Source organism: Osmerus mordax, chromosome 14 (assembly GCF_038355195.1).
Source record: "Osmerus mordax isolate fOsmMor3 chromosome 14, fOsmMor3.pri, whole genome shotgun sequence".
Taxonomy (NCBI): Eukaryota; Metazoa; Chordata; class Actinopteri; order Osmeriformes; family Osmeridae; genus Osmerus; species Osmerus mordax.
In genome coordinates, this window is record NC_090063.1 from 1182786 (window position 1) to 1197269 (window position 14484).

Sequence of the window (14484 nt, forward strand, 5' to 3'; positions counted from 1 at the left end):
CCTTTTGACAGTACCTCAAAGTAAATCATGTTGGGTTTCTGGTAACAGATTTAAGAAATAAAAATAAAAATATTGGTAGATTGGTGGAGCCATATTCGTCTTGTGACGGTGTTTGCCTATTATTTTGGTTTAAAGGAGGGTTTGTTTTTGTGACTTTGAGACACTTTGGTCAAGGCACCTGTTGTGCACCTGTTTCATCAGCAGTTTGACAGGGTCAGGTTGCTGGTATAAGGCCAGGCCAGGCCTCTGTGCATGGCCTGTTGTCCGCGAGTAGCGGTGTTTTCTTCCGGGGGTTGTGCCACCTTGTCACAGTTGGGGTGCTTCTTCTGGGATGCTTGTCGGCCATGGTAGGTTTTCCTACTTTCTGCACTCTCATCCAGTTGGCATCATGTGACTTATTTTGGACTTGTGATGCTTCTCGTCGCAGGTGGGTTTCTGATGGCACCCGACGGTCATGGCGTTGTGCTGATTCTCTTTGAACCTTGTGTCTCGATGGGTGAGTGGCGTAGCTCTGGGGCGGTCTGGAACGGCCATCTAACCCATGGATCGGGTCCTCTTCTGAGAGATGTGGATCAGACGTGGGATGTCCCCCCCCTTCCACTGTGAAGACTGTGTTCTGGACTTCAGGGTGAGGCAGTGGATAGGGCTTCTTGACGTGGGTCCACATCTTGTTTCGTTTGAAGTCAATGAGGGGTTCCAGTCTGTTGAGTAGATCGTGTCCAATCAGCAGTTTTTCGGTCTCAAGCGGTGAGACATGGATGGGGTGGATTAGGGACATTTCCCCAAATGTTAGCTTCAAGTACAGTGTCTCTGTGACTGGAGCTTTGTTTTGGGTGAAGCTTGTGATGTTGAATTCACTATCTTCACTTTTAATCCATCTTCTGTTTGATCTGGCTATTTCTTTTAGCTGAGCGGCCAAGGTGGGTGCAATCAGGCAGATTTCTGCACCCGTGTCCAGCAATCCTTCGCAGGGCACTTCATCTTCAAGTGTGATGGGGACATAGCTTCGGTTAGCTCTTCCTTTTCTGGAAAGCTCACCCAGAAATGTGTGTAACTGTGGGGCTTGTTTGTGTGTTGTTGTTTCTGGAGGTTGTCTTCTTGTGGGTTTGTGGTGTTTTTGGGTCCTCTTCCCTTTCTTCCATCCAATGGGGAGCATTTGAGGTGTGTTTTCCGTGTTGGGGCCTTCTAGTCATGCTGGGTCTGACGGATACTTTTTGTTTGCTTCATCCAATTTTCTTAGTATGTCACTAAGGTTTTTCTTCATGATTTCTATGTTCTCTTCACGTTTTTCTTTTTGTTGATACTTTTGGGGTTTGTTTGTTTTGTTATAGTTGTCCTGGTGTCGTCCAGGGTTGTTGTGTTCGTTTTGGTACGGTGTGGGTCTTGTTGAGTGGTTTCTTGCATTATAGGAGGGTTGCTTGTAGGCGGGTCTGGGTTCGTAGGGTCTCTGGAGTTCTCTTCCTTCTAGTTGTAGGTGTGAGTCTGATTCCACCACATGGACATTTGAGTCTTGAGATCGATTGTTGTTCGCCCATGATTTATATGCCATGTCTCTCAGCTGCAGAGCCGTCATGGTTTCCTGGTTCGCGAAGGTCGTCATGAAGGGTTTTATGGATTGGGAGAGGTTGTTGATGAACACTGACTTGAACATGGGAGTTTCTTCTCCTCCGGGTCGGTTTTCTGTTGCAAAATAGGTTTTCCGGAACCTCTCATAGAATGTCTTTGGGTTTTCGTTGGCCTTTTGTTTTGTGTGCAGGGCGGTAGTGCAGCAGGAGCCTTTACTTTCTGAGTGCCAAGCCTTGAGGGTCCGGCAAGCCATGTCATAGCTGTGGCGTTCTCCAGCTGGTTGCCTGTCAAGCAGGGCTCTGATTGAGCTGGAAGAGGTGCTCTTCAACAGGTACAGCTTGTCTGCGTCTGTAGCTCTAGGTAGGCGATCGAGATTAAAGTTCAGTTGTTCCAGATACATCACAATGCTCTGAGTGGGATTGTCTGGATCAAACTTTTCTATGTTCCTGCTCATTTTCAATAGCAGATTTAGTGACACTGCTGGTGGCAGGTCATGCATTTCCCATGCATTTTGTGGATAGGCTGAACGTGAGGGTTCATCATCGTTATCCCATCTGTTTGGGGCTGTGGTCTGAGCGTGTCGTTCAGGTTGGGATTGTAGTTCCATTTTCTGGTCCCGTTTCCTGCTCAGCTGTTCCGCATCTTCTGGTCTCCTTCTTCCGTCATTGTTTGGATCATCTATGGGCTGGATTGTGGCGGTCGCTTTGTACAGCTTTTGAAGGGTAGATAGTTGTTCAGTTCTTGCTTCAAGTAACTCGTCCCTCATCATCCCCTGATCAGCTGTGGCGTGCGCGAGATCTTGGTACAGGAGTTGGATTTTTGTGTGGAGAGCGTGGCATTCTTCTTTTAAGTGGTCGTAGTCTGCTATTTTTCCATTAGTTTCATCCAATACCTTCTCTGTGTTTTTCAGTAGTGATGCTGAGTCCTTGTTGCTTTTCTGAACCCCCTGCATTTCTTCTTTCAGTTCTTCCAGTTCCTCAGCTAGACCGCTGGCTTCCTGTTGCAGTGTCTCCCGTAATTCTTGTTCCTTTTCCTTAGCCATGAGGGCATCCCTGATGGTACTTTCTTGTTGCGTTAGCTGTGTCTTAGCTCTATCCAGTTCTTCCGCTAGGCCGTTGGCTTCCTGTTCCAGTCGTTCCCGTTCTCTTTCTTTCGCTTCAAGGGCATCTTTGAGGGTTATTTCCTGTTGTATTAGCTGTGTTTCCTGTTCCGTTAGCTGTGCTTTAGCTCTATCCAGTTCAACAGCCAGGTCGCTGGTTTCCTGTTCCAATCGTTTCCTGTGCTCTTGTTCTCTTTGTGCAGCCTTGAGAGCATCCTCTCGATCCTGGAGAGCCTGTGTCCATTGTGTGTTGACTTTTGTTATTGATAACCTGAGTAGTGCAGCATAGTTGAGACCGAGGCTGGATAGGCATTTGACAATTTGGGATTTGCTCAATATTTGGCCTACATTTTCTATGACCACTTCTTGAGTTTTCCTGGTGATCATATCGAAATTTAGATCGGTCAGCGTTTCCACATATCTTGGGTTTTCTTTCTTGGATAGGTGGACAATCAGTTTCTCAGCTTCCGTGAGGTGAGACATGTTTGGTTCGGCTACTGGAAGTTATTAACACAATGCTATTGTGATAATGTTGATAGGCACTTTAGTTTTGTAGTGGTTTTCTTTTTGTTAAAAAGATATATATTTCTCCTTTTTTTTCTTTCTTTACAAATTAATATTAAAATTAAAATCAGAAGTTAATATTCAAAGATTAACAATCAAAAACTGAGATTAATATTCAGAAATTAAAATTAATATTAAAGTCACCATCCAGGATCAAAGATTCAAATAAATTATTTATTCTTTTAGGTCTATATTAAATCTTAATTTCAGTAATCTTGTTATATTATCTATAAACGATTAGAGAATTTAGATTGAGTAGCTGTTGATTTGTTTTAGCCTAAACTGGACTGAGAAAGTACAATGTATTTAAATACTATAGCACATTAAGTTAGCCGGTTTAGCTTGTAGAATCAAACAGATAATGAACCAAATTGTTGCTGCATCTATAATGTAGCTTTAAATTGGGCAAGGGTTTTACATTCACCTCGAATTGAATGCACAAACAGTGAAGCTTCTTTTCGAAAAGCTAGTTTATCAATTTAGGAATTGTTTAACAATATTGTGGCAGTACAGGCTGCGTTGTTCGGCTACTTCCAAACAAAAGTCCTTTTGGACTGATCGCAGATAGAGTGGGCAAACTAAAAATAATACACTTTACGTTTAATTATTATTTAGCGATTGTTGTTAAAGTTGGATATTGATGAGGGGTAAATAGAATTACAGTTCAGTATGGTCAACAGCGCCGATATTCTGACAACTTCCACTTTTAAGTGCGCGGAATGAAATTCAAATTACAGGTCTTTGTTGACGAAAGGTAACTATTTCCGGTTAAGCAACAATAAAGGTCCTTAAATAAGCAGCTTCTCCTGTCTCAATAATTATTTTACTGTTACTTTACTGATTCTAGAAGTTGAGTGTTTACATTAATGTTGAATTACATGCAAAACAAAGTGAAGCTTTTTCCGAAAAGCTAGGTTAATCAATTTACCAATTGTTTAACAAGGTAGAAGCATATAGCTTAATGTAGAGAACTGCATAGTCTCATTCAAAATCAAAGTCCTTTTGGACTGATCAATGTCTGTTATCTTCCTCTAACTAGACAATGGCAACTTATCAGTTGCTTGGTTGATTTACTCAACCCAAATGGCCAACACTACTATAATACACCTTTTCGAAGCGTGTATGATACCAATATAAGTAGTGGTTATGACTCGTTAAAAGGTTCTTATGGCTTCTCTTGGAAGCGCTGCCTTGTAGATTTTACAAAATGAAATGAGACGGGTCGCAGTGTCACTGCGCACGCGCGTACCTCCGCTCAAATGTAGCTTCAGAAGCTAGATAGCTAACCATACAATCCTCCAGTTGTCACGACAAAGCCAATTCAATGAGTACACAGCACAGTATTCAAACAGTGTTTGAAACCGTAGCTATCTGAGGGAATAGTTAAATACAACGGAGCGTTAATTTAACCAAAAGGGTGGGAGGGTAGGTTTCAGACGGAAAATGTATCTCCGTTATAGATCGCTCATTTCAATCTGTTTCAAAGCCTCGTACGGGGCTCCAATATGTAGCGGGGTTTGCTCGTTTAAGATTAGCAATACTTAATTTATGATAAAGTATGTAGTTCTTGGGGGCACCACCTCTTATTGTTAAAGGGATAGAGGAAACCTTATTGAATAATATTGAAATAATAGCCTTCGTAATAATCAGTCTAATCTTAAGTAGTGAATTCTATGAAAGTAGAGCAGATCAGATAACATGGGATAACGCAAGTATTATAAACAATGATTTATTTAAGGAAATGTAATTATAATGAACAAATACCAGAGAAGTTATAGGTTAGTTGAAAGTGAGTTGAGTTGAACTGTATACAGTAGGTCCTAAACTATGATGAGGGTTGGTACAAGGTGGTAGGTTGAGAGCGCGTGGGGAGGGGAGAGAGAGAGAGAGAGACTTCTGGAGAACAATGGGAGAGTATGTTAACTAATCCTAACGAAAGTTAGGTTAAATCATTTGCAAACTAAAATCAAACGTAACAAATTAAATCACAATATGCCAATGTTCACAAGTAAGAAATGTAGCAATATCGCAGTTACTGTTGTCAGTTTGAAGAAGAAGAGTCAAGGTTCCGTTCGTCGTTGTCAAACGGTTAGAGCAAAGGAATCTTTCGTTCAAGTTCCTAGTGGTCCAGTGAGTTGCTGATTGAGAAGGATAGGTCAGATGTGTCGCGAACACTTCCGGTGAATCCTTGCGAAAAAGCCAGGATTGCTTGTGCGTCGAGGTTTTATAATCCTTGCGAAAGAGGGGTATCCTTTTGGAGGTGAACTCTTTGATTGGTCAGTTACTCCCACCTGGGCGTCCATCCTGAGATTGACGTATGGGTGTGAAGTGGTTGATAACTTTTCAGAGTTCAGCTATTTCAAATGTCCATGTATTGCTTATACTTCAAAATATAACAATACAACATTCATAAATGGTTTAGTTTGTAGATTCGAATCATTTTGATATCAAGATTGACTGATTTATCATAACAGGAAAGGAAGTTACATTAAAACATCAAATTATATCAACACAGCATTAAAGGGAAAGCATACATTATAACACATCAACTACTGTCATTGAAATAGTGTCCCTGAGCCATGTAGTCCTTGAGAATATGTTTGTAAATCCAGAAAAGTTAGTTCTTCCTTAAAATCCTTTGTCTCCATACTGTAAGGCCATTTTGGTCTACCTTCTGACCCCATGCTGGGCCAGAAGCTTTGAAGCTCCTGCTCTGGAGATAAGGACAAAGGGGGAAAACCCCCTTTCTCCTTGTCGGGGGTAGGGGAAAGGTGTGATGGTACGTGGTTTGTCTGTTGGCTCTGCTACACTAGCATTCTGCTAATGAATACTGATTGGTTAGTGAAGGACTGACTACGACCAGAGATCGCGCTTGATGGCATCCGAAGCAAAACCAGAATGTCAGAGCATTAGCAACATTAGCAACAACATTAGCAAACCAAGACTCTTTCTAGCATGTGTATTGACAAGGAGAGCCTAACCTGTTAGCTGTGTTGTTGATGCCTCGAGAGAAAAAAGGAAGTGACCAGGGGCCTCATGTATAAAGGATTGCGCAGCTTTCATACCAGAAGATGGCGTACGGCCAAAACTCGAAAAGTACCTACGCACAGAAATATTCACGTTTAAAACCGGTCGTACGCCAGGTCCTGCGCACCTTTCCTTTATAAATTGCAATCAACGTGAGATTGACCGCACGTGAACGAGCCACTGACCCCGCCTTGCCTCCTCCCATAAATGAATATGCAGATGGACTATAAATGCGCTCCTGAGGTCATTTCTTTGTCTGAATTACCGTATTTCTTAGAATAAACGCCACCCTCGAATAAACGCAGCACCAAAAATGAGCGTTATTTAATAAACGCTGCAGCGTTTATTCGAAGAAATACGGTGACCGTGAGCTTGAGGTTCTGACAACAAAGGTGGAGGCGAGAAAATGTGTCCTGTTTGTCGGCCTGTCATCAGGTATTAGGGACAAAAGAAAGTCGGCGGAGTGGAAAACTGTCACTATTTGCGCCATTTCTTGTTTTTAACCTGTAGCCCTTTGAGAGTTAGCTAAATGTAAAGTGTATTACAAATAAAATCATTATTATTATTATAGGGCCATAAATGATGTGGGTTCAGAGAACTGGACCATGGCAGAAATTAAGAAGAAATGGTCCGATGTAAAACTTTAAATGAAGAAACGAGTGGTGGCGCATCGTAACAGCATGGCAGCTATAGGGTTAGCGTGACATGCATTTCCTGAGTGATTTTGTCGTTCGTTTGACACCCTCAAGTTTAACAGAAGTTATTAAATGGTGGCGGATTAAACAGCATAAATAGCATTTCCCGTTTTGGCATTTTGATGTGATCATCCACATAAATGATCAAACTTTTATTTTTATGTTTTTTGAATAGTCAACGTCATAAAAGTAGTAGTGGAAACTTTATTTTGGAATGTTTGGTGAGTTTCAGCACTTTTCAGTTAGAATTCGCCATGTTATAGAGCCAGACAAGACTTTGCGGCAGTCCGCACATTCTCACGTCTGCTCAAAAGTTTCTGTGGCGGCCCGCACATTCTCACGTCAAGTAAATCTTTATACATCACACCGTGTGCGTGAAAACCGGCGTACGCAAGCTTTTTGTGCGTACGCCCAGAGCTTTTTAGGACAAAATGTGACTTTAACCCTTGTGCTGCCTTCGGGTCACATGACCCAAAGGTTCATAACGAACCATCGTTGTGTTTACCCAATTGTACCCAATACAAAAACATATAAAATAATTTTCTTTTAACCTTTGCAATGTGGGGGGTCTGAGACAGCCCAACGGTTAATAGAAAATGCTTCACTTTGTTTTTGTATGCGGTAAAGTTGTCGCAATACGACGGTGGGTCACAATGACTGATGGGTCAGAACGACCCGAAAATAACACAAGGGTTAAAAAAATCTAAAAACCAGCAGTGTGTATTTTTTTGCCTCCCCTTTCGAATTCAGCATTCAAATTACTAGACAAAAAATGATATCCTGAGAAAAGTGGATTGAGGGGTATAGCTCCATAGACCTCCATTCATTCTGCACTCGACCGTTAGCGCCCTCATATGGAACTACATTTACATTAATGCATTTAGCAGACGCTTTTATCCAAAGCGACTTCCAAGAGAGAGCTTTACAAAAGAGCATAGGTCACTGATCATAACAACGAGATAGCCCCAAACATTGCGAGCAGCCAAAACATGACGCATATATTGTGGAAAGCCAAATAAGTGCCAAAGGGAAGAACCATAAGAGCATGCAGTTAAACAAGTTACAATTGAACAACATGAAACTCCCCACAAGAGTTCAAGAGTGTACCTATAGAAAAAACAATCAACAGTAAAATATTTAACAGCGATTACAAGAATTTGAAACCGTTACAACTAACCAACAAGAGCAATAAGTCTCTCAATACGATTCATTGTGATCCTGGAGGAAACTAACATCAGGTCCAGCCAAGCATTCCTAAGTGACGTTGTACTCCCGGAACAAGTGCGTCTTGAGCCTTTTCTTGAAGGTGGGGAGACAGTCAGTGTCCCTGATGGCGGTGGGGAGTTGATTCCACCATTGGGGGGCCAGACAGTAGAAGAGCTTGTGTTGGGACCGGGCGCTCTTGAGCGGTGGGACCACCAGACGGTTGTCAGAAGAAGACCATAGGTGGCGGGGGGGGGGGGGGGGGGGGGTAAGGCTGGAGGAGAGACTTGATGTAGTCGGGTGCAGTCCCGTTCACTGCTCGGAAGGTCAGGAACTAGAGTGGAACTGCAACCAGTTCAGAACCCCGAAGTTTCCCGAGAGTGGGAGTTCTCCCCATAGAGCTCCGGGAGTTGACGTCACGCAATCCCAGCATGCACCGGTCATCGCCATTTTGGCAGGAAAGTGGAGAGCCAAGTGGAGCGCCAGAGTGTACATACATATATACTTACATACATATTATACATCGTTTAATTTGCTACCTATTTCAATAAACGTTGATTCAACATGGTGGATAGCTGCTGTGCGCCGGGATGCCTGCCCTTACAAAAAAATTGTATATTAAAGTATACTATAAGTCTACCAAAAAAAATGGGTAGCACTTTATATTAAGGTACACATATTCACCCTTTACTAGTTGCTTATTAACATGCATATTAGTAGCAACTTGACACTTTATTAGTCATAGTTACCACTTATTAATGACATAGTATGCATGACCATATTCATTATACTACTACGCCATTAACTACAGGATTTTCCTTACTAACCTCATAATTACTGGTTATTGATAGTAAGTAAGGACATTGTTAAACATGAATTAAGATCTTAATATGCTTTGCTCAGTATGGGTCTTATAAGGCAATAGTACCACAAGAATAGTAATTATACCTTAATAAGGCCTAATTGTAAATTGTATATTCAAATATAATAAACACTACAAGTGTTAATAGTGTCCTAATAGCTCTAAATTAAGTATTTATAACTAAGAATGTGTTCCCCATTCTAAAATGAGGTCTTGCTCATTACTATTTAACTAGTAGTTTGAAACATATTAACCCATATAGGTTCCCTATTCTAAAGTTACCTCCTCTTCACACCTATTACATCTATTATAGCACACAACTAACCCCTAAGTGATGGGTTACACCTTAAAGATATTGAGGACTATTGAGATGCATATGTTCTAATCCCATTCTGTGATAGAAGAACAAAGTCAGTCCAAGTAGAAATATCTTCTTTATTAATTAACTACTTAAGTGATTGTTTAAACATTTCTTTTATAAAAATAAAACACATTCAGCTGACATCTTCTTGGTGTATAAAGGAGTATAAAGCTTAAAAGTATAAAGGTGTATAAAGCTTCAGAATCTCTTTCTGACAGTTACACAGTATATCTTTTCTTGATGTCATGCAAAAGCATTCCAAGTGGTCCATTTCTGTGATGGCTTCCACGTCAGTAAGTCCACTCAATTACATTTACATTACATTTACATTTAGTCATTTAGCAGACGCTCTTATCCAGAGCGACTTACAGTAAGTACAGGGACATTCCCCCGAGGCAAGTAGGGTGAAGTGCCTTGCCCAAGGACACAACGTCAGTTCGCATGACCGGGAATCGAACTGGCAACCTTCGGATTACTAGCCCGATTCCCTCACCGCTCAGCCATCTGACTCCCAATTACATCTAAGTGATCTTTTAACATATTTTATGTGCAGTTCCCTCTTAATCTCCAGATAGTTGACTTGCAAACACCCCAAAGTCTCGATGTTTGACAGTTAGGTGATTGTAACCCTCATTCTGAAGACGGTGGTAAGACCTCCATTCATCCGGTATGACTAAGCTTCCACGGCGAATGTGCTTCTTTATAAGGGGCATGAGATGGTTGGCTGAACGATGACTCACAATTTTAAGAATGGGTCTCCTCCTGTCATCCTTGATGCCTAGCATTCTGAAAACCCAGGAACTCCTGTTGCTTGCCCGTCCTCTGTTGTACTGAAATTCACAAGAAGCAAATATGTAAACAACAAAAGCCACAATAAATATAAAATCATCCATCATTGTTAAAATAGGAGTTAAGTTAAGAAAAATGCTAAATCATATACACTCTTTTAGACACAAAATTATGAATTGGACCATCTTAAAGTGGTTAAATAATTAACATACCTTTCTTTTATGGCCAAATTTGCTTTCATCTATCAGAACAATTTCTCTTCTTCCAACAGTCTGCTTGCCTCTTCTTCTCATTCTTTTCATTGCACATTTGCAAACTCTTCGCAGCTTGTCTGCAAGATTACTCAGATTACTATAGGGATATAGTATATATTGGGCTAGTAATCCGAAGGTTGCCAGTTCGATTCCCGGTCATGCCAACTGACGTTGTGTCCTTGGGCAAGGCACTTCACCCTACTTGCCTCGGGGGAATGTCCATGTACTTACTGTAAGTCGCTCTGGATAAGAGCATCTGCTAAATGACTAAATGTAAATGTACTCAGAGTTGCAGAGCTTCGAGTAATCCCTTCTTGCAGCATGTCCACTTGTCGCAATCGAAGGCCATGGGCAAATCTGTAATAGATCAACCAAATACAATTTTAAATTACACTGTGTAGGAGTGGGGGTAAATAAGTAAATATGTTTCTAGTTGTCATTGGTCTCCCACAGTAGCCTATTGTCTGTGTTTTTATGTTTGGCTGGAATATAGCCAACCATTTAAAACCACGTACCTGTAGATGAAATGCATCCACGTTTGTAGTTGAACATGAGAATTCTCAAACATGGAGCCAGTTCGGATGGACCTAGAGACTGATTTTCCTTTATGACATGAATCTCGGCATATCCTGATGATTAAATACAGAGGTCATGTAATTAAATAAAAAGCTATGATCCTGTGGCCTACTGGTTTCACTTGTTTGACCAAAAAGTGGCGTCAGCTTGTCAGAGTGCAGTGTTTAAACAATGCAAGTTTATTTCAAAGCGCTGATATGTAGGGCCTACAAAATGTATGTGGGGCCTACTAATTGTTCGACTCACCATGCTCCCTGCCTTTTGCCGTAGGGCAACTTCAACTTGATTGCATGACGACAAGAGGGGCATTTCATTGATTTTGAAAGTAGGCCTTCTTTCATCAACCACCTGTTGAACTTATGGTTTTCTTGGGAGCACTGTCTAAAATGTATTCGGCTCAAAAACTCGTAATGTGACACCAGTCAAGCAAAAATACGTTGGAAAGTTTGTGCATCAAAAATGGTGAGTTAAGTGCAAGCCATCGTTAACTAACTGATATTGTAGCCTAAAGTTAACACCGTCAATTTAAAACTGACTACTTGGCGAAAGCTACTTAGTCAGTAGTACATAATTATCATTAATTAATTCGATTATCCTACTTGATTTAAACATATCCTCTGTTCATGTGTGGTGAGTTTGCTGTGATTATGCTATTAGGTCATGAAGATACAGGAAGCTTGACCCCAAGTTGCAGCGGTGGCAGCAGCAGCCTAGGATCAGGTAATACTTTAAAATGTTCTTGATGTGTTGCTTTGTGTTGGTAATTTTTAAATCTGAAATTGTACTGTATTTTATTTTCCAGCCAGTGATCTTTCAGAGATTAAAGTTGTTGGCATATTTTGTCAGTAGCAAAACTGCAACAATTTGTCAGTTAATCTGCTATCTAACTGTATTTTTGTTTTATTAAGTATCAATATCCAAAGTGGAGTTTCTAGAAGCCAAGATCCAATTGCAAGATAAAATAATCAAGGATCTTGAGGAAGAACGGGCATTCTTACGCGAGCAAATCATGGGGGGAAAGAAGAAATCAAGTGAGTAATTTGCATTTGCAAAATGTAACCTCATTTATTTGTAAGGATGTGTCTCTTCATAACTTCTTAAATGTATCATCTGTCCTCTATTTAATTAAAGCTCAGCCAAAAATATTTACTGTGGAAAAGGACAGTGAGGAAGATGGTGACATGGATATAGGTGACATTTCCCCATCTTCTCCAAACATCAGTGAGTCCTCAGACAGTGATGTTTCCATCCGAAGACGGAAGAAGCCACATCACACACGGTCACCTGCAACTGTGGCTGTGCCTGTGCAAGCTCATAAGAGAGGTAGGTAAAAGCATTGGCACAGTTGCTTAACCCTTGTGCTGCCTTCGGGTCATGTAAACTACACTTTGAAGAAAGGATAAAGTAGCCTACTTGTCAGTTCTAGATTCTGAAAATAGAAGTGATGGGACAACATTTTTATGTGACAATATGTGTCGTGGGTCAGAAAAACAGAATTGGGAAATGAGCTCCATTTGATCCTGATTTAGTAATCACAAGCTCCATCCAAATATTATATTATTTGCACTTTCTGATTACATTTGTAACTGTTTTTAAGTCAGTGGTATTGCGAGAAAGAACGAGAATGTAGGTACCAAAGCCACTGTGAAGAACTGGGATCACCAGCTGCATCACAGGCACTTCACTATCTATCTATAGTTCCAGAAATATGTGTGTCACCGACACCATAATCACCTGCATCATGGGCACTGTGCACTAGTAAAAGAAATAGCCGGTGTTGAGGCCAGTCTGGATATTTTCAGCTAAGCATAATCCTTATTTGTACAAATCCCTCATGTGTTTTCTACTTCATTTTATATTTACAGTCAAAGGGCCACCTGAGGTTATTCACAGATATCAAAAAGTCCTCAAAAGCTTCAGCCGTGTTCGCATGATGACTCAAGCCTTCAGGATCAATGGTGTGGATCGGGGAACCATCAAGATGACTGCTCCAATTGCTGAGCTCAAGATTGTGGACCCTGAAACATACGCCAGTCTAAAGTTTGATCCTGCAAGTGAGACACTGCTGTCCTTTGCTAGGAGGTGTGCAACCCAAGTTATCCCTGCGAAAATAGAGGACATGAAATCGAAAGGCCAACTCCTTCCCTTGTTAATTAAGTATTAAAATTCTGGCTAGCTACTTTGTTAAGTTAAAAAGTTTGGAATGTTGTCCAAGAAGTGTGAAATAAAAAGTGTTGTTTAGCTACAAAAAAGTTTATATTGGCCTTGGATTTATCTATCTGATACTTTAGTACATAGCATAAAGCTCTGTAAGCTGACAATTATTTAGGTGTACATTTATTTTCAAAGCCTTCAACTAAATACATTTTTTAGTCAACTTTTTTGTCACTGCATAATGCCATTTGTGTTATTTCACAGTTGTATTAACTGTCTGGGAAATAGAGATTCAGAAGCTTTATACACCTTTAACCTTCATACACCAAAAATATGTCAGCTGAATGTGTTTTATTTTTATAAGAGAGATGTTTAAACAATCACTTAAGTAGTTAATTAATAAAGAAGATATTTCTACTTGGACTGACTTTGTTCTTCTATCACAGAATGGGATTAGAACATACGCATCTCACTAGTCCTCAATATCTTAAAGGTGTAACTGTTGCGGTACAGCAATGGTCGGACCTTAAAACGGACTCGTGAGACAAAAAGTTTCAAAAGGTCGTCTTTAATGTTCTATGTTCTAGCAGAGTTAACAATCTGGCAGAATCTGGATGGTGAGTAGGATCTACATAGATTGTTGATTGCTGATCTGCCACAGGTGAGGATGGTTGTCTGTCCCGGGAGACTCCGCCCATGCACACACACAGGGAAAGGGAGGGAGGAGAACACAAAGGAAAAGAGAAACAGAAAACAGCGTCACAGCCAGGGGCATGACAGCAACCCCTCCTAGTGGACGTCACCGGACGCCCCACAAGGCCGGGCAGGGGGTCGGAGCAGGTCCGGGGGCCGGCCCGGAGGCAGGGCAGAGGGTCGGGGAACGGCCTGGGGCCCGGAACAGGTCCAGGGAACCACCCGGGGGCCGGACGGGCACAGGGGACAGGAGGCGCCTGGGAGCGCGGACGAGGGGGCGCGGACGAGGGGGCGCGGACGAGGGGGCGCGGACGAGGGGGCGCGGACGAGGGGGCGCCGACGAGGGGGCGCCGACGAGGGGGCGCCGACGAGGGGGCGCCGACGAGGGGGCGCCTGGGAGCTCGGGCACGGGGGCGCCTGGGAGCGCGGGCACGGGGGCGCCTGGAAGCGCGGACACGGGGGCGCATGAGAGCGCGGGCACAGAGGCAGGTGGCAGCCAGAAGTCCTCGGGCGGAGGTGGCGGCGGCCAGGAGTCCTCGGGCGGAGGTGGCGGCGGCCAGGAGTCCTCGGGCGGAGGTGGCGGCGGCGGCCAGGAGTCCTCGGGCGGAGGAGGCAGGGGCACAGGGCAGGAACGAGGCTGG

The 14484-nt window shown here is 42.3% G+C and overlaps 1 protein-coding gene across 1 annotated transcript; it reads left to right on the forward strand.

The window, feature by feature from the left end:
- Positions 1–11584: 11584 nt before the first annotated feature.
- On the forward strand, positions 11585–13262 carry LOC136956033 (coiled-coil domain-containing protein 106-like). Its single transcript, XM_067249847.1, has 4 exons — positions 11585–11716; positions 11905–12027; positions 12128–12319; positions 12862–13262. Exons 1-4 carry the CDS (start codon positions 11620–11622, stop codon positions 13158–13160), a joined length of 711 nt encoding a protein of 236 aa, XP_067105948.1. The 5' UTR covers positions 11585–11619; the 3' UTR covers positions 13161–13262.
- The last annotated feature ends 1222 nt before the right edge of the window (positions 13263–14484 follow it).

Bases quoted from the DNA above. Each gene is read 5' to 3' on its own strand.
- LOC136956033 (XM_067249847.1), top strand. From the start codon at position 11,620: ATGTGTGGTGAGTTTGCTGTGATTATGCTATTAGGTCATGAAGATACA. The intron at 11,717-11,904 runs GTAATACTTTAA...TGTTTTATTAAG, and splicing joins CAGCAGCAGCCTAGGATCAG to TATCAATATCCAAAGTGGAG. The intron at 12,028-12,127 runs GTGAGTAATTTG...ATTTAATTAAAG, and splicing joins GGGGGGAAAGAAGAAATCAA to CTCAGCCAAAAATATTTACT.